This window comes from Anastrepha ludens, chromosome X (assembly GCF_028408465.1).
Source record: "Anastrepha ludens isolate Willacy chromosome X, idAnaLude1.1, whole genome shotgun sequence".
NCBI lineage: Eukaryota > Metazoa > Arthropoda > Insecta > Diptera > Tephritidae > Anastrepha > Anastrepha ludens.
In genome coordinates, this window is record NC_071503.1 from 63907413 (window position 1) to 63926685 (window position 19273).

The window sequence follows — 19273 nt, forward strand, 5'->3', positions numbered from 1 at the left end:
ATGTACCTTTGTTGAATCTCCAACGAAAGGAAATTTATGATACATTAATGAAGGCAATTGGTGATGAAAATGGTGGTTAATATTTCCTGGGTGCCCCTAGTGGAACTAGAAAGACATTCCTCATGACAGTAGTTTTAGGAACTGTTCGTGCGAGATCCAACATTGCGGTTGCAGTTGCTTCTTCTGGAATAGCAGTTTTATTGTTTAAATAATGTCGTACGGCTCATTCAGCATAAAAATTGCAGCGAAATCTTGAAAGAACCAACATGTAATATTGCAAAAAACTGCAATGGCCAAAGTTTTATCAGCATCGAAAATCATCATCTGGAACGAATGCACAATGGCGCATAAACGTGCATTAGAAGCACTTAACCGAACATTCAAAGGTCTACGCAATGATTCGACATGTTTTGGAGCAATGATTTTACGGTCTGGCGATCTCTGCCAAACACTGCCAGCAATTCCAAGACCAACGGCTGCCGACGAAATAAACGCTTGCCTCAAATCATCAAATCTATGGCGCTATGTGAAGAAACATCAGCTGACAACAAACATGAGAGTTGCATTGCTTAATGATACATCTGCTGAAGATTTCTCTGAGCAATTGCGGACTATCGGTAATGGTCGAGTACCTGTTGTCGAATCGAACGGATTGATTTTATTTCTTCAGAATTTCTCTAACTTTGTATTATCGAAAGACGATTTTATCAACAAAGTATTCCCAAACATCATTACTAACTACAAAAATAATGAATGGTTGAGTGAGCGAGCAATTCTAGCGGATAAGAATAAAGATGTAGATGACCTAAACTACATAATTCAGAATGAAATCATTGGAACAATGCCTTTATACAAATCGATTGACTGTGTAACAAATGAAGATAAAGCCACCAACTATCCAATTGAATCCTGACTTACCACGGCACAATTTACGCCTACATGTTGGCTTCGTAGTAATCATGCTACGCGTTTGGTGGTAAGTAATTGATGAACAATGTGATTTATGTGACGATACTCAAAGGAAAATTCGAAGGTTCTCATTCCGAGGATGCCGATGAACCCAAAATTTCGTTTGCGTTTAAAAGACTTCAATTTCCGACCCATTTCGCGTTCTCCATGACCATTAACAAATCACAAGGCCAATTCTAGAAAGTTTGTGGTCTGAATCTGAGAAATCCATGTTTTTCCCATGGTCAATTATATGTGCCATGTTCACGGATCTGCGTTGTTTTTTCTTGCGCCTGATAATAAAACAAAAAATGTCGTGTATCACAAGGTGCTTAGCTAAAGAGCGCAACCTATGCACCAAAATACTTGGGAAATAAAGAATTATTAAAATACCTAATTTTTTAATTATATTTGCTAATAAGAAATTCAACTTAATAAAATCCAAAATCTGCTTACTTATTGCTTGCTGCTAAGGCGGAACAATTGAAGAATCAATTTTTACTTTAAGTTTAAAATATGTAATCTAGTTTTAAATTCAAATATTGTAAAAATAATTTATGCTTGTAAGTTTGACTAAATAAATAAAAAAAATTAAACCGACAGTTAGAATGCTAAATTAAAACGAACCCTGCAAATATCTGAAGTATTTGTTTTTTATTTAAAACAAAGAAGCATAAAGAAATTGCGAACACAATTCAAACAATCTTTATTGTTAATAAAGAGAACACGTTTGCATTTTGTGAAGATGTTGAAGGGTGCAAGGTCTTCACAAATATATTATATTTAAGGCTGAGCCAATATGCTGAATAAACACTAGATGATTACCAAGCAGGCTTTAACGCCAACTGGTCGACGATCGACCAGGGCTTCATAGTCATGCAAACCTTGAAAAAAAACTATATGAATACTATACGACATTGATATACACTGTCTAACTATCGATTTTCAGCAGGCATTTGATAGCATAGACCGAGGTAAAATAAAATACTTGTTTCAGTCTATAGGCATACCAACAAAGCTTATTGAACTTGTTATTATGACCCTTACAATACGACAGCGAAAGTTATATTGCAAGGAGAATGTACGGAACCGTTCTCTATTGCCTCAGGAGTTAAACAAGGAGATGCCCTCTCAACGCTGATATTTATCCTGGTGCAATATATATATATAAATATATTAGATAATTGGCGCGTACACCCTTTTTGGGTGTTTGGTCGAGCTCCTCCTCCTGTTTGTGGTGTGCGTCTTGATGTTGTTCCACAAATGGAGGGACCTACAGTTTCAAGCCGACTACGAACGGCAGATATTTTTATGAGGAGGTTTTTCATGGCAGAAATACACTCGGAGGTTTGCCATTGCCTGCCGAGGGGCGACCGCTATTAGAAAAATGTGTTTCTTAATTTTGGTGTTTTCACCGAAATTCGAACCGTCGTTCTCTCTGTGAATTCCGAATGGTAGTCACGCACCAACCCATTCGGCTACGGCGGCCGCCAATGCAATACTAATCGAAATAAACCCGAATGGAAGCATATATGTATATATATAACAAGCCATTCCAAATGTGTGCCTATGCAGATGATATATTATACTAATAATGGCAACAACTAGAAATGAGCTGCAGGCTGCGTTCAAAAAGCTGGATGAAAGAATACATCTAGCTGGACTGATATTCAATGCAGAAAAAACTAAATATATGGTCCGATCAAGATCAAACATTGTACCAAATGATCTGGAGTGTGGGGCATATTATCTAAAATATAATATTATCACGTGAGCAAAAATTAAGAATGATACGACCTTTGCCTAAATATGGCTGTGAACAATGAACGCTGAAAGTTAATGAAACAAAACAGCTAATGTGCTTTGCAAGAAGAGTGCTCCGTAAGATTTATGGTCCGCTTAGACTGGCAGATGGCACTTATAGCATTAGGCAGAATGTCGAACTAGAAGACATAGTTAAGAAAGAAACTATAATAAGATTTATTAAGTCTCAACGACTTAGACGGCTGGGACATGTGGCTAGAATTCCAAGGGAGCGATCAACGAAAAAGGCACTAGATCTTCGCCTAATTGGAGAAAGAATAAGGGGACACCCGAGGAAATGGTGGCTAGAAGATGTGGAAGCTGATCTTTAGAAAATGCGCGTGCAATGCTGGAGAGAAGTGGCTGTAACTCGAGATCGATGGCAAGAAGCTGTGAAGGAAGCAATGGTTTACCAAGCACTGTGGCGCTAAGAAAGAGGAGAAGAAGAAGAAGTTAAAGGTATAATTAATGCAATGCAAATCTATATATGTATATAAAATTGGTTGTAAGGGTATGTGAGTATGCCCGTGGTTCATTTCGATAAATCCAAAATTTGTGATCAATAAAACATTTTTGTATGCAATATTCCTAATTCCCATCCCCAGACACGTTTACTGCGTTATTGTTAACATAAAGTAAAAAAAAAAATATCTACACCGATTGCAGTAATCGCATTACTATCAGGTATCTTGTTGCTTTCAAAATCTGTGAATCTAACTTTGATTAAAAGTGTGTAGAGCTGGACTTTATTGATTCATTTGATATTTTCATTAAGAACAAGTATAGGGCCTCTTATCTCATGCAAAATATGTGAATCTTACTTTCATAAAAACTGTGTAAAGCTGGAATTCATTCAATAATTTGATATTTTCATTAAAAATAGGAATATTGTTTTTATCTGCACTAACTACTTAAGTGTGTAAACAAATCTGTTTGCGATATCGTACGCTCCTATCTATAGAACTAAATTTATTAAAGTGCCTGGTGGATCTTCGATCAGCCGCTTATTATCTGCTATCGCAACTGTAGAAATAGGTTCTGCTGATACTCTCGCTGCGATTGATGTTGACGCTAATTCTCGTACTGTTTCAGCTGCTACTCTTTAGAGCTCTTCTACTTCAGTTTAGTCTGCTGTCTCTCCTGCTTAGCATGATGCTAATTGTCAGTCTGCTCCCACGATATACAGAGGTGTGACCAACATCAGACCCTGATTTGCTAACGTTACCGGGATTTGACAGCGGTTTGTTTACGAATTTCACAGCGGTTTGTTTACTGAAATTGTGTTGGTGATATACGCAACAAATCAAGGCAGCCTCCACCAGTGTTACTGCGTTGCCGTCTAAACAACGTCAAGTGTGAGAATACGTGTTGAATGAGCCGCCAGAATTCTGCTGTCGAAAGCCTGGTGACGTGCCAGCAAAAGTTACTCTCACAATTTTGCTTCGCAGGGCCAAATCTTTTAATCTATCATTCTTGCCTACTCCTACTTTTTCTGACTGCTCTGCTGATTTCTGTTCTGTTATAGCTCATGACGCTAGTGATCTCACCGCTGACTTCTCAAAGTGGACAACTAAACAAAATAAGAAATATCTTAAAGTCAAGAGCACTGTGGCTGGATGTAATTTGTCTACTGAACTTGCCTCTGTTCCTCTGTCTTTAAACCTTCAACTTCTGAAGATAATTTTAATGAATATGTAGTCAAAGAGTTTGCATTACTGTCTTGTTTTAAAAATATTAAAATAATTATATATTTCTTCCATGTTTACATAGTGTTAACTTTAGCTTTAAATGAAAATGTTTGGCCAGTAGGAACTAATATCTCTTTATTTCGCATTTTTCACCAGGAATATAATCCCGAAAATACAATTATTGGTGATCGCTTTTCCTCTACTACGTTAAATAAATTAAATATACGAGGTCTGTTAAAAAAATAAGCTGAATTTTCAAATTTCGCAGGCTACGCACATTCGACTTTCGATTATTATTTCTTTTTTATGTTGGTACACTTGTCTCGAAGATATGTTCACGGTTTTAGCAATATAGCATCAGTTTGTTTGTGAGAAACGTAAATAAGAAAATTGTTCTGCTATCGACTCTTGGCTCTCTTGGCTTCCCTGGACTCTTCCATTGGGACGATTGGGCTTTAGTTTCGATGTCATAACCATGTACTTTTGATTCGTCACCAGTTATGACACTTTTAAGCAAATGTGGATTATCGTTGACGTTATTCAACAAATCCTGAGCGATGCTCATGCAACGTTGTTTTTGATCAAATTCAGCAATTTTGGAACGAACTTCGCTACCACACGCTTCGTGCCCAAAATTTCCGAAAAGATTGTATGACAATCCAAACGATATGCGGCATCCTCAGCAACTTCTCTAATTATGATTTTATGATTCTCCATAACAATTTTCTTCACTTTCTAACTTTTCTTCATTTCACTTCTTACTTCTTCACTTCTCACTGTTGGGGCGTCCAGAACAAGCGTCGTCATTCACATCTTCTCGACCTTCTGCGAAAAGCTTGTACCACTTGTAAACATTTTTTGACTTAGAGTACTCTTACGCCACTGTCAACATTTCAAGTGTTTTTGAGCACTTAATTCATTTTTTTTCATAAAATTTGATGCAACTTCTTTGATACATTTTTTTATACGAGGGGTGCCTTTTATATTTCGGGATTTGGCAACCCTGGTGTTGCGATCTGGCAACTGACAGCTGTATCGCAAAGTTTGACACTTTTTGGCTTTTACGTATTCAGAACGTTTTGAAATACCAGCGCTATTTGTGTTGTTTACAGTAACTTAAAAGATTCATCTCGGTATAAAAATGGAATTAAATCGTGAACATTTTCGTGCGATTATTTTTTACAACTTTCGACGTGGATTAACTCAGCAACATTGCATGGATGAACTTAATTCATTTTTTGGCGATGAAGCTCCATCAAGGGCCAGTGTTTATCGATGGTATGGTGAATTCAATCGTGGTCGTAGTTCACTGCAAGACGGATTTCGTGAAGGTCGTCCAAAATCAGTTGTTGTTCCGAAAACCATTGATGCTGTGCGCGAACTGATATTGCAAAATCGTCATGTGACCTATCGCGAGATTGAGACAATCTTAGGCATTAGTGGGACCAGCATACATTCAATATTGCATAAACATTTGACTGTCAAAAAAAATTTGTTCGCATTGGATCCCACACAATTTGTCAATCGCTCAAAAAAAGGCTCGTGTCGATTGGTCGAAGGAAATGCTCAAAAAATTCGATCGCGGGGCTTCGCAACACGTCTATGACATCGTGACAGGTGATGAATCATGGATTTACGCGTATGAGCCCGAAAGTAAACAGCAGTCGACTGTATGGGTGTTTCAAGATGAGCCAAATCCAACAAAAGTTGTTCGCGCACGAAGCACTTCCAAGCAAATGGTCGCCTGTTTTTTCGGAAAAACTGGAGATGTCGCAACCGTACCACTAGAACAACGCAGAACAGTAAATTCTGAGTGGTACACAATCATTTGTTTGCCAGTTGTCTTCCAAGAAATTAGGAAAACCAATCGCCAAAGACGGATAACTCTTCACCAGGACAATGCGAGCTCTCACACATCGGCTCAAACAACTGCATTTTTGAGTACCCAAAACATCGAATTAATGGGTCATCCGCCGTATAGTCCTGACTTGGCACCGAATGACTTCTTTTTATTCCCGTACATAAAAAACAAACTGAGAGGTCAACGTTTTTCGACACCTGAAGAAGCGGTTGCGGCATTCAAAATGCATGTTTTGGAGTTACCTCATTCAGAGTGGCAAAAGTGCTTCAACAATCGGTTCAAACGCATGCAAAAGTGTATAGATCTTCATGGAGAATATTTTGAAAAACAATAAAGTGATTTTCGATGATTAAAATTTGTTTTTGTTCTCTAATCCCGACATATAAAAGGCACCCCTCGTATTTTCGATAGCAGAAAATCGCGAACACGCAAAATACTTGTCTTATTTATGCCTTACGCTCTTGCAGTACCAATATTCACTCCACTAGGTGCGGTCAAGAATGCAATTTCCCTAAAATACCTTCGAATTGCAGATTGAAGATGGAAAGACCAAACGAAATGCAAAATCAGCAGAACGTTATGGCCCACCTACAACCTCAAGCAATCGTTGACATTAATAAACATGAAACGACGGGACACCTGCAGACTTACGGCAGTCATAACTGGCTTCTGGTCCATCGGAGAACAAGCCGCCAAAATGGGCATCCCTCACAACACATACTGTCATAGTTGTAAACAACCGCAGAAAAAGGAAACAATCTTCCATTTCCTCTGTGAATGCCCTGCCCTATGGAAGGACAGAATGTTAACCCTGGGCAAACCGCTGTTCGAGAGTCTCGAGCAACTGTCTGGCGTAGACGTCAACAACCTAATAAGGTTCCTAAACCGCACAGACTGGATATAGTCCTGCTGCAAATAACTGTTAAACAATTTGGTAACGAGGATGTGGCAACAAAATGGTGCGGAAGCGCTAGTTGGATTCTGGATGAATCACCACTCTAACCAACCAACCAACCATGCCTTATATCTTCGAGACGAGTGTACTAGCATAAAAAAAATAATAATCGAAAGACGAATGTACGTAGCCCGCGAAATTTGGAGCCTTCATTTTTTTTTAACGCACCTCGTATATTATCAAAGCATGACTGGCATGTACAGTTAAACACTAGAAGAATTTTTAGCCACGCCACGCTGTGAATTTGATATTTACTACCTTGTTCAAACTTGGCTTAATACGGATTTTTTCGATGTGGAATTTTGTTTGCTAAAAAGCACACAATATGCTCTTCAGTAGTACAACTGATGAATAATTGTAAAGCGTTTTTCAGTAAGAGCGCTTCAACTTTTTTTTGGAATAAAACACAAACGGTTTGACTTTTTTAACTAATTTTTTTTTTATTATCGAGTTTGAACATATACATTTAAGTATGAAATTCGATTTCTTTTGCATGACCACCGCGTGCACGTTTTACGAAGTCCAATCGTTGAACCCAATTTTCGACCACTCTTTTGCATAAATCGGCCGAAATTCCAGCAATTTCGCGTTCAATATTGGCTCTGAGCTCACAAATCGTCGCCGGCTTGTTACTGTAGACCAATGACTTCACATAACCCCAAAGAAAATAGTCTAGAGGCGTCAAATCACACGAGCGCGGCGGCCATTCGACCGGTCCATTTCTGGAAATAATGCGCTCATCGAACTTACTCTTCAACAAATCAATTGTAGCGTGTGCTGTGTGGCTTGTGGGCCCCGTCCTGTTGAAACCACATGTCGTCTAAGTCCATACCATTCAATTGCGGCCAAAAATAATCGTTTATCATGTCGCGGTATCGATTTCCATTCACAGTAACGTGGCGATCGTTCTCGTCAACGAAAAAATATGGGCCAATTACGCCGCCGACATGTAAACCGCACCAAGCAGTCACTCTTTGTGGGTACATTGGTTTTTCGGCAATCTCTCTTGGATTATCTTTCGCCCAAATGCGGAAATTCTGCTTATTGACGAATCCACTGAGGTGAAAATGTGCGTCCTCACTGAAGATGAAGTGCGCGATATGTATTTTGATTTGAATGCCCGTTTTCATAATAAGCCTGAATAACTTTAACGCGTTGCTCAAGTGTGTAGCGTTCCATGATGAAATGTATACTAATGAAGTTTACAAATGACAAGCGAAAAATAAAAAATATTGCGTCGTTCGCATTCCCTATCGGAAAAAAGTTGAAGCGCACCTATTGAAAAACGCCTTATGTGTGTGTATTTACGTCAACCTTGGTAAAGCTTTGAGTTTCCTACATTCCGCCATGTAGTGCTGAATCGTTATACAATGCTTTTGTAAAAAATATTTCAAAGATGCTTTATCTGATTCTCCAAATGATTGTGAATCAAATTCTGCTAACTTCGAAAATGATAGTGGACCAGAAGATAGTTAATCTGATATTGAGCCTCCAAAATCCCGAAAAAAAAATATAATAATATCAAATAGCGACGATGAATTGGAAGAAGAATGGAAATAACATGATATCACACCAAACTGATCGAATTATTTGAATATTCCTGGTGCAAACTATTGAACTTGGTGAGGCACTAACTATCAGTGAAGTAACGGATTTATTTTTGGACAAGAAATTTTTCGATTTAGTCGAAAGCAGGCCAATTTGAACCATTCTCAAATGAGAGCCTTACAAAAAAACTATGCCATGGACAGAAATGAGAGATGAATTAAGGAAGTTTCTTGGACTGCTTGTATTGATGGGTCAGTCAACACAGAAAATCTTTTTCGAAACATTGTTGGTCAACGGATCCCTTAGTTGAAACACCCAATAGGGCAACGATGACCAGAATGCCATTTGAACAAATTCTTGCATTTTTTCATCCAAATGATAATACACAACGCATATTTATTCAAGACAGGCTTCTCAAAATTAAACCGATTTAGATTATATCATTCTGAAAACAGGAGCTAGTTCCAGACGAAGCAATGGTGCCATTAAGCGGACGCATCAGCTTCAAAACGTACAACCTGGATAAGATAACGTATGGAATTTTGATCAGAATATTTTGTGAATATGAGACTGTATATATGCAACTTTGAGATCAATTCGGGGGAAGGGAGAAATTTGCAAGAAACTACATTGTCGATATTGGAGTCTTACCTTGGTTGTTGGCATCACATATACCAGGACAACTACTATAACAGCGTTTCTACATCCGAGGTATTATTCAGAAGAAAAACATTAGTATGTGGTAACATACGGGAAAATCGTAGCTTACCAAAAGTCCTGTTGGAAAATTCTAAGTCTATTTGTTCCTCTTAGCTTCACAGTCCGTGGTGGACTGTTTTAATTTTTTTCCACTTTATTCTATCTATGGCTTCATCTCTCCAGTTATGTAAGTTCATTTCCTTAAGATCTGATTCGACGTCATCTAACCACCTCTTTCGTGGGCGCTCCCTTTTTCTTCCTCCAAAGGGTGTTAAAATAAAAGCTTTTCTAGCATTTCGCTCATTCGGCAAGCACAGTACGTGCCCAATTCATCTAATCCGTTGGGATTTGATAAAACGTATTACAGTTTGTCTTTGAAGAAAGGTTGGCAAAAATCCTCTCAGCTATATATTCCACTGTACAGCAATGCAAGTAGGGGGTGCTTAGCTAAGACCAATGTATGAATCTACCTGCCCCTCTTGATGGTCAACTTTACATGTTACCGTAAGGTGGGACAGGACAGGGGGCTTGTAGAAAGGCCATTGCTGCAGCAGAAATTAAATGCTAGAGGTAGACATCCTCGAAACAAAAACTCGTATGGACGTCAAAGAGGATATAACTCGGGCTGGGATATCAGCCCAAACGTCGGTGGGGGATAAGGATGCCACTGTAACGGGAGCAGGTTACAGTAGACGCAGTGCTACTGCCAAACATACAAAGAGCGCTCTTCAACGCGGAGGTGCCACTGTCCAAGAGGACTCGGAGCACGAAAGTATTAGGAGAGTTAATAGTGCTGAAGAAGAGGCTCTTCTTCGTTCTCCGGCAGGGTCAAAAGGTGCTGTCTCTGATTGTAACAGCAGGATAAGAAAAAAATTGAAGGTCAAAGCAAGATACAAGGCTGCGGTTAAAGTGTGTGACTTATTTGGCAGCAAGTCAAACCTGGCGAAGCAGGAGGAGGTACGGTTTGCTTGGGCTAGAGAGGAAATCAAAAATGGTGGATAGGTGGCAATCGCAACACGCACGAGACGGGGGAGGTGGAAAATGATCTCGATATAGAAGAGATCTTGGAAGCCTCCCTGAATTTACAAGAAGTGAAGAATGGTGAGCTGGGGGAAGTATCCAACCCCGCGAAGGGTTATGCGATACTGGTTAAGCGATACTGGTTCAAAAAAATATACATATTAATTATAATCTCTCCACAGACGATCTAACTCTTGTGGCGATGAAAGGCTGTAAAGAGGAGACACTACTCTTTAGGTCTTGCTACATGCCTCATAAAGAAGAAGAAATACCAATGAGAGTGCTGCAAAAGTCGGTAGAAGCAACTGACAGAACGAGGCATGATATATATGTGCGGATATATATGACAGAGGTGAGTCATTACTTAATTATATTCTTCAAAGTATAGAAGTAGCTAATAGCGGTGAGAAACCAACATATATTGGACGCACTTCGAAGAATGTATTAGATTTAGTACTCTTCAGAAAAAAGTATATTATGGTACAGGAATGGAAAGTGCTTAGCAAATATTCGCTTTCTGACCACAGATACATAAGCTTTCAGGTTATATTATCCTCAAAAAATAAAAATATCACTTTCAGGAATCCCAGAAATACAAACAGGGACCTATATAAGAAGATATTATAAACAAAAAAACCAATCAGACCCCGGAAGTACAAATCATACGCTACACTTGAAAAACGGGTTAAATTGTTCGCAACAACTCTCATTAAAAGCTATAAAAGGTCCTGTCCCCCATCACGTACTAAGCACAAGGTGAAGCCTCCTTGGTGGAACAAGGAGCTAGAAGCACAAAGGTATAGAGTACATGAATTCTATAAGTTGTCCAAAGTAGCTGACAATGGGTTCTGTTGGAACGAATACAGGAATTGACTAAAGATATGCAAGAAAGAAATACCCAGAGTCGAGAGAAAATCTTTTGAAGTAATATAGAGGATACTAATGAAGTTGGCGGCCGCCGTAGCCGAATGGGTTAGTGTGTGATTACCATTCGGAATTCACAGAGAGGTCGTTGGTTCGAATCTCGGTGAAAGCAAAATTTATAAAAACATTTTTCTAATAGCGGTCGCCCCTCGGCAGGCAATGGCAAACCTCCGAGTGTATTCCTGCCATGAAAAAGCTCCTCATAAAAATATTTGCCGTTCGGAGTCGGCTTGAAACTGTAGGTCCCTCCATTTGTGGAACAACATCAAAACGCACACCACAAATAGGAGGAGGAGCTCGGCCAAACACCTAACAGAAGTGTACGCGCCAATTATTTATTTTTTTTATTTTTTAATGAAGTTGCTAGACTCAGGAAACTGCAATCCAAGAATCCGAATATGCCCAAAACAATACAAAAACTTAACGGGGAGTGGACTGAGTGAGGATTATCTAGAAGACCCAGCCAGTACATTTTCCAAGGTGTACAGACACTATAGATCAAGAGATATTGTGTATGACATTCCGGCAAACTTAATTACGACCAATAAAATAGAATTGGCAATACAAAGTTTTGACCCATTTAAATCTTCAAGACTAGAATTTCCCAGCTATCTTGTGGTACCCTGGTTAAGAACGATATTCATAGGATGTTTGGAGTTTAACTGTGTTCCTGTTTTGAGGAGAGAAGTGAAGTCTGTGTTTATTCCGAAAGCAGGAAAAAGCAACCCTCTATACTCGAAGGAATACAGGAATACCCATTAGTCTAACTTCATTTCTTCTCAAAACGTTAGAGAAAATTCAAGTGCAAGTGTTATCAAACATGCATGCAGAGGTACTCCGTAAGGGAGAGTACTATCACCGCTATTGTAGTTACATGTAGCAAATGAGCTGCTTAAGAAATTCGATGGATGGACACCAAAACTAGTGGCATATGCAGATGACATAGCTATAGTAGTTACAGGAAAGTTCCGAGACACTATCAGTAACGTGATTAACAACACTCTAACAACTGTGTATCAATGGATATATCGCGCAGGTCTAGGGATAAAAGCGAAAAAGATGGATACTTTTTACTAGGAAGTATAAGGTCCCGGCGTGGAACCTTCCGAAGCTAGGAACGAGCTACATCTCAAAGATCATGCGAAGTACCTTGAGTAATACTGGACAGTAAATTACTGTGGAAGCGCAAAGTTGAAGAAAAAGGCTAGTAATTCGCTGTACGTACGAGGTGTGTTCAAAAGTATCGCGAATTTTGAATTTTCGCAGGTTCTGTTGGAACGACAGGTTACGTATATTCGAACTACGATTTTTTTGTGGCGATATGTTGGTACTCATGTCTCACTCATGCCGACGAGTTCGGTCATTTTGCATGTTCAGTTAATTGTTGAGAGCTGCATTGCTTGCAAGTGATTCGGCTCGTCTTCGATTTTTACCTATTCAAAAAGTATCAAATTTTGTGTGAAAAACGAAGTTAAGTGCGCGGATGCATCACGAATGTTGGGCCAAAGCAACGTTTATCGGTGGTACAAAATGTTCTCAGAAGGCCGGGAAGATGTGAACGACGAAAAGCGTGCCGGACGCCCGAGCACTTCAACAACGAATGAAAAAATTGATGAAGTGAAGAAAATGGTATTGCCCAATCGTCGAATCACCGTTAGAGACGTTGCTGAGGACCTAGACATATCGATTGGCTCGTGCCATTCGATTTCTTTCAATGATTTGGGCATGAGACGGGTCGCTGTAAAATTCGTACCAAAACTGCTCAATTTCGACCAAAAGCAACATCGCATGAGCATTGCTAATGAGATGTTGGACTCTGTCCGCGACGACCCAAATTTGCTCCAGAGGGTCATAACTGGTGACGAATCGTGGGTTTATGGTTATGACGTGAAAACCAAAGCTCAATCAGCTCAATGGAAGCTGCCACACGAATCAAAACCGAAAAAAGCGCGCCAAGTTCAGTCGAATGTAGAAGGTTTGCTAACCGTTTTCTGCGATTGCAGGGGCGTTGTGCATAATGAGTTCTTGCCACAGGGTAAAACGGTCAATAAAGAATATTACCTGCAAGTTATGTGCAATTTACGAGAAGCAGTCCGCCAGAAACGCCCGGATTTGTGGACGAACAAAAATTGGCTCTTGCATCACGATAACGCCCCTACTCACACATCGTTGCTTGTGCGCGACTTTTTGACCAAAACAAGAAACTAATGATGCCACAGCCACCGTATTCCTCAGATCTGGCCTCCTGTGACGTTTTCTTCTTCCCGAAACTGAAGGACGACGCCACGCGGCATCGAAGGAGAAGCTGAACAAGATAAAAAAAAATGATTTTTTGAAGTGCTTCGCAGATTGGAAAAAATGTTGGCACAAGTGCTTAATATCTCATGGGGATTACTTTGAAAGGAGACAAAATAGATATTAATGAATAAATAAATAATTTTTGAAAAAACACAAAATTCGTGATACTTTTTGAACACACCTCGTATACCTGCAAAAGAATGCTGGGCGTTACTTGGGGTCTATCGTCATCACTGATGCATTGGTGCTACACGTCCATAGTCAGACCGATATTGCTATATGGGGTCCTGATATGCTGGACTGCAACAAGAAAATTGACAATTTTAATGCCATTGGAAAGGATGCAGCGCCTCGCTGCCTTGTGCATAACAGGAGCAATGAAAACCACTATTACGGCGACACTAGAAATTAGCACACCAACTATTGACCTTATGGCGGAAAATCTTGCAGCAAAATGCGCGGGAAGGATAGTGGCTGTTGAAGTATTTACTTACAGAACCTTAGGACATAGCTCAATAGGAAAGAGCAGTACAGGTTCCACAGGCTACATGACTCCGCCCTTTAATTGGGAGAGAAGGTGTCATACTACAATTGAAGAGGAGGGACACAAAGACGCGAGGCCTGGACGTAGGACTTCTGACATTTACACAGACGGTTCTAAAACGTTTAAGGGAGTGGAAGTCCTGTTCAAAACTAGGCTGCCTTAGCCAATCAAGCTGCCGGATCAGTATTTCCAAAGCGGAAGTTTTTGCTGTTGGGAAAGCGACAGAGCTACCCTACGAAAACTGTTCTTTAAATCTGAATAAAGGTCAGTCTCCATCTGGTATGGCTAGGGACCGTAAGATTTATGTATGGCTTAATGCAAGCCGGGTTAACTTAACCTAACCTTGTCTTTGAAGAATTTCTTCGATTTCGTTGTAGCAAATGCGTTAGGTGTCGTCCATTGTTTTCACGGGACCATATATTTTCCTTATGACGCGCCTTTCGAAGCAAAGCAACTGATGAATATCATTTGTTTTCAGGGTCCATATTTCTGCGCCATATGTAAGGATGGGTCGTATCAGTGTTTTGCACATTCTTTTTTTTTTGTGCTCTGGACAATTTTTTTGATTTAAATAGTTAATAGCTAACCCCGAGTCTTTGGCTGCCAATTGTTTAAAACTCAAGTATTTAAATTCAGTGATATTTTGGAAAACAAAGTTGTTTATAGTTAGACCATCGCGTGAAGTGTTGTTGGCTGATCGAATCATGTACTTAGCTTTCTCAGTATTTACATCTAGTCCTAGAGCTGTTGCACTTTTAGCAACAAGTTTAAAGACGTGTGTAAGAGTGTTTCGGTTTTTAGGCATAAAAAGAATATCATCAGGCACATATCGGAACATCATTATTAAAAAATGTTCCATTCGGGTTATTTCTTAAATTGTAGTATGTAGCATTAAATTGAATATTAAAGATGTTAATACATCTCCTTGTTTTAAACCAGATATGACTTGAAATGGATCTGGTAGGCTTCCTTGCACCAGCACTTTACTTGTTGTGTTCGTCAATGTACAGAGAATCAAATTAATTAAATTCAGAGATATTCTAATTTTCTGAAAGCAGTATTTTATTTGTTTTCTATCTATACTCTCAAATGCATGTTTAAAGTAAACAAAGAGGCAAAATATATCAATGTAATATTCGTAAAACTTTTCAAATATCTGATGCACAGTAAAACCTTAATCGATTGTTGAGCGGCTGTTTCTGAAACCACATTAATAAACGCCTAGGATGTCTTCATCATAAATATTCAGTATCTCAAATAGAACACTAATAAATACTTTATAACCAGTACTAAGTAAAGATATGCCTCTATAATTTTGACATTCAGTTTAATGTCCTTTTTTGTGTATAGAGTGATACCCATCCACTGGGTATTTCAATCGCCTGCCATATTTGCTTTATGGAATATTCGCTTATGTAGTTCTTGTCCACGATATTTCAGAAGTTCTGAGGGTATAACGTCTGCACCACAGCTTTTATGGTTTTTAAGTTTTCTTATAGCCCATACTACTTCGTCAAAAATAGGTACTTCAACATAGGTGTATAAGCTTAAATCCGCTGTTTTTTACAATAGTAAAAAAAAAAACCATTTTTTTTTATAGAAAGCAAAAAAATAATTTATTCAAAGAATTTGCCCTCGCTAGCTATACATTTTTCCCATCTCTCGGGCAATTTGTGTATACCACGCCAAAAGAATTCTTCATCTTTCGAGGCGAACCACTCGTCAAGCCATTTCCGGACGCCTTCGTACGAATCGAAGTGCTGTTCGGCGAGCGCGTGACCCATCGATGAAAACAGAAGGGGGCAGGTCTGGTGAATAAGCGGGATGAGGTAGCACCTCCCAATTGATTGTCTCCAAGTAGTTTTGGACCATTCTTGACGTGTGCGATGGGGCGTTGTCGTGGAGGAAAATCAGCTTCTCATGTCTTTGTTCATAACGAGGCCTTTTTTCACGCAAAGCACGGCGCAATTTGATGAGTTGTTGGTGGTAGCGATGAGAATTAACAGTTTCACCAGGTTTCAACAGCTCATAGTAAACGACACCCTGCTGATCCCACCAAACGCACAGCATCGTCTTGCGTCCAAAGCGATTAGGTCTTGATGAAGAAGTTGATGGTTGGCCGGGATCGACCCATGATTTTTTTCGTTTAGGATTCTCAAAGTATATCCACTTTTCATCGCTAGTCACCACAAGATGCAGGAACGACTTTCTTTTATGCCTAGCCAGCAAGATTTCGCATGTGTTTTGGCGTCGCTCCATCTGTCTATCGTTCAATTCATGGGGTACCCATTTTCCGACTTTTTGGACCTTTCCCATGGCACGTAAACACATGGAAATGGCTGGTTGAGTGACACCTAACTGCTCGGCAAGCATTTTTTGCGATTGGGTATCGTCCTCATCCAAAAGAGCCTGCAATTCATGGTCCTCAACTTTTCTGGGCCGATTTTCACGCTTCTTGTCACTCAAGTCAAAATGGCCGTCTTTGAACCGACGAAACCAGTCTCTGCAAGTTGTTTCCGATAATGCACTGTCACCATAGGCCTCCACAAGCATTCGATGCGATTCGGCAGCCGATTTCTTCAAATTAAAGCAAAAAAGTAGAGCTTCCCGCATATGCTCTTTTTTTGGCACAAAATTAGACATGATTACGCAAGGAAAAAAGTGTGTTGCTGTATGAAATCACTGATGATGTGCAGTGATTGATGTAAACAGGTGTCGAACCCATGCAAAAAAAAATATGGCATTTCTATGGTAACTTGATATGCTCACTAACGCCATCTACGAGCAATCAGCGGATTTAAGCTTATACACCGGTATTTCAGCTGTATTTACTACTTGTTGCTCCTTATTTGTCTTATCGTAGTGTTCTCTATTAAATAGTTCGCTGAAATATTCTTTCCATCTATCTATAACTTGCTGTTTTTCGCTGATTATGGAGCCATCTTTTGCTTTGCATATATTTATTCGAGGGTGAAATGTTATAGTTAGTTTTTTGCTGTATTGACATTGATGACATTTTTCTTTCTAAAATCACTTTCAATTTGTTTAATTTGCCCCTTCATGTATAATTTTTTTCTTTTTTCGCATTATTTTCTTGGTTCTTTCTTTATTTTCATATATATATATATAACTGGTGCGTACACCCTTTTTTGGGTGTTTGGTCGAGCTCCTCCTTCTATTGGTGGTGCGCCTCTTGATGCTGTTCCACAAATGGAGGGACCTACAATATCAAGCCGACTCCGAACGGCAGATATTTTCTATGAGGAGCTTTTTCATTGGCAGAAATACAGTAGGAGGTTTCCCATTGCCTGCCGAGGGGCGACCGATAATAGAAAAAAACTTTTTCTTTATTTTGATCTTTCGCCGAGATTCGAATCTACATACGTTCTCTCTCAATTCAGAATAGTAGTCACGGCTACGGCGACCGCCGTTTTTTCATAGCCTACTCTATTTGCACGCGTGTTTCTTTCCATATACTTTATTCGTATAATGAGCTGCTCTGCATTCCTCACCATACCATTCGTTCATTACTTTTCACCAATAGTATTCTTTGCGGTTTTTATGATTGCACCTTTCAGTTTATTCCATTAATCTTCGATATCTAATTCAAATCAGTCATTATTTGTACTATTTTCGTTAAATAAAATGTTTTCTATCTTATCTTTGCACTTCGCTATCATATCTTCGTTATTTATAAGTTCATCTGTATTCCTCTTTTATTTCTTATAGCCTTTGTCATCATTTACTCTTGAAATTCGTTGTCGGATCCTAGCTATCACGAGAAAGTGATCTGTGTTGCAGCAAACGCCCCTGCGACGTAGGAGGTCTTTTATCTGTAAGTACTCGTATATTACCGATCTGATTAGCCATATTGCGGCCAGGCACTTTCCAAGTTTGAAGATGAATTCGTTTTACTTACAACTAACCAGTGGGCTGTTGCAAAGTTACACACATATAAAAGTCATTTGTGTGGTTGTGTATAGAGAACTTTATCGATGCTGCTTTTTCTTGTTTAATTGTCTACATAGAATCCTTTTTCGCGTAAGCCTTGAGTTTCAGTACCACTAAAAAATATACATAACCATCCACCTCATTTCTTGTAGTGCACAAATATTTGTTTGATATCTTTTAGTTCATCTGCAATCGAAGTCTCGAATCATAGTCCTTTAAACGTTGCATGGGTATGATGTCCATTTCTTATCCGAGGCTGTTGTTGAGGTGTCGATACCACTTTTTTTATACTGAAATCAGGTTTTCAGCCTAAAGGCCAGTCCCTTTACGAGGGTTCTCACCTTACATCTTTCGTTCCTAGGGCTTCCACCATGGTTTGTTCTTTCTTGTGAAAAGACAGCTACTTAATCTCCGTACTAGGTTAACAGTGCAACCACGTGAAGGCGATGTAAGGGGATTGGAAAAAGAGGTAAAAGGCTTGATTTCTTTCGATCCGCCATCTCGTGGCACATTCTTTCACTTTGAGACACCAACACATGGGAGAAATGACTTTTTTACGAAAAGCACCAGTTGTGCTCACTGTTTGGAAGGGTAAAAAAATAGTACGGATGTTATCAACTATTCATGATGTTTCTATGAAATCAAGTGGAAATAGAAAAAAATATAAATATACACAATCAAACCTACATGCTTATTACAATACGATAAGCATATGAAAGGAGTAGATCGTGCAGATCAGTATTTGGCGAAAAGTAATATTTGACTAATAGTAATATTTTACGAATAGTAATTTCGAAAAACTCTACGTTTCCACGACAGTCGGTTCTACGTTACCGAAACGACCCGGATTTATATCCGGCCAAGGACTGTCACTCCAGCAGTATTTCCCTTACAAGTATGAAGAATGTTTATGCTGCGACAACAACAACAACAACGAAAAACAGTTAAGTTTTACAAACAATTCTCTTTTTTTCTGCACCTTGTTCAATGCATATAAAATTGACTGTACCAATCGGTCAGAGACTAAAAGAAGA

General features: G+C 39.2%; 1 protein-coding gene across 1 annotated transcript in view; it reads right to left on the bottom strand.

Moving 5' to 3' along the window:
• Positions 1-1668: 1668 nt before the first annotated feature.
• Positions 1669-19273, bottom strand: part of LOC128869157 (transcriptional activator protein Pur-alpha-like) — a 109692-nt gene continuing 92087 nt past the window's right edge. The window contains exon 9 of the mRNA XM_054111651.1: positions 1669-3178. Coding sequence (XP_053967626.1) covers positions 2968-3178 — 211 coding nt within the window. The 3' untranslated portion in view covers positions 1669-2967. The remainder of the gene's footprint in view (positions 3179-19273) is intronic.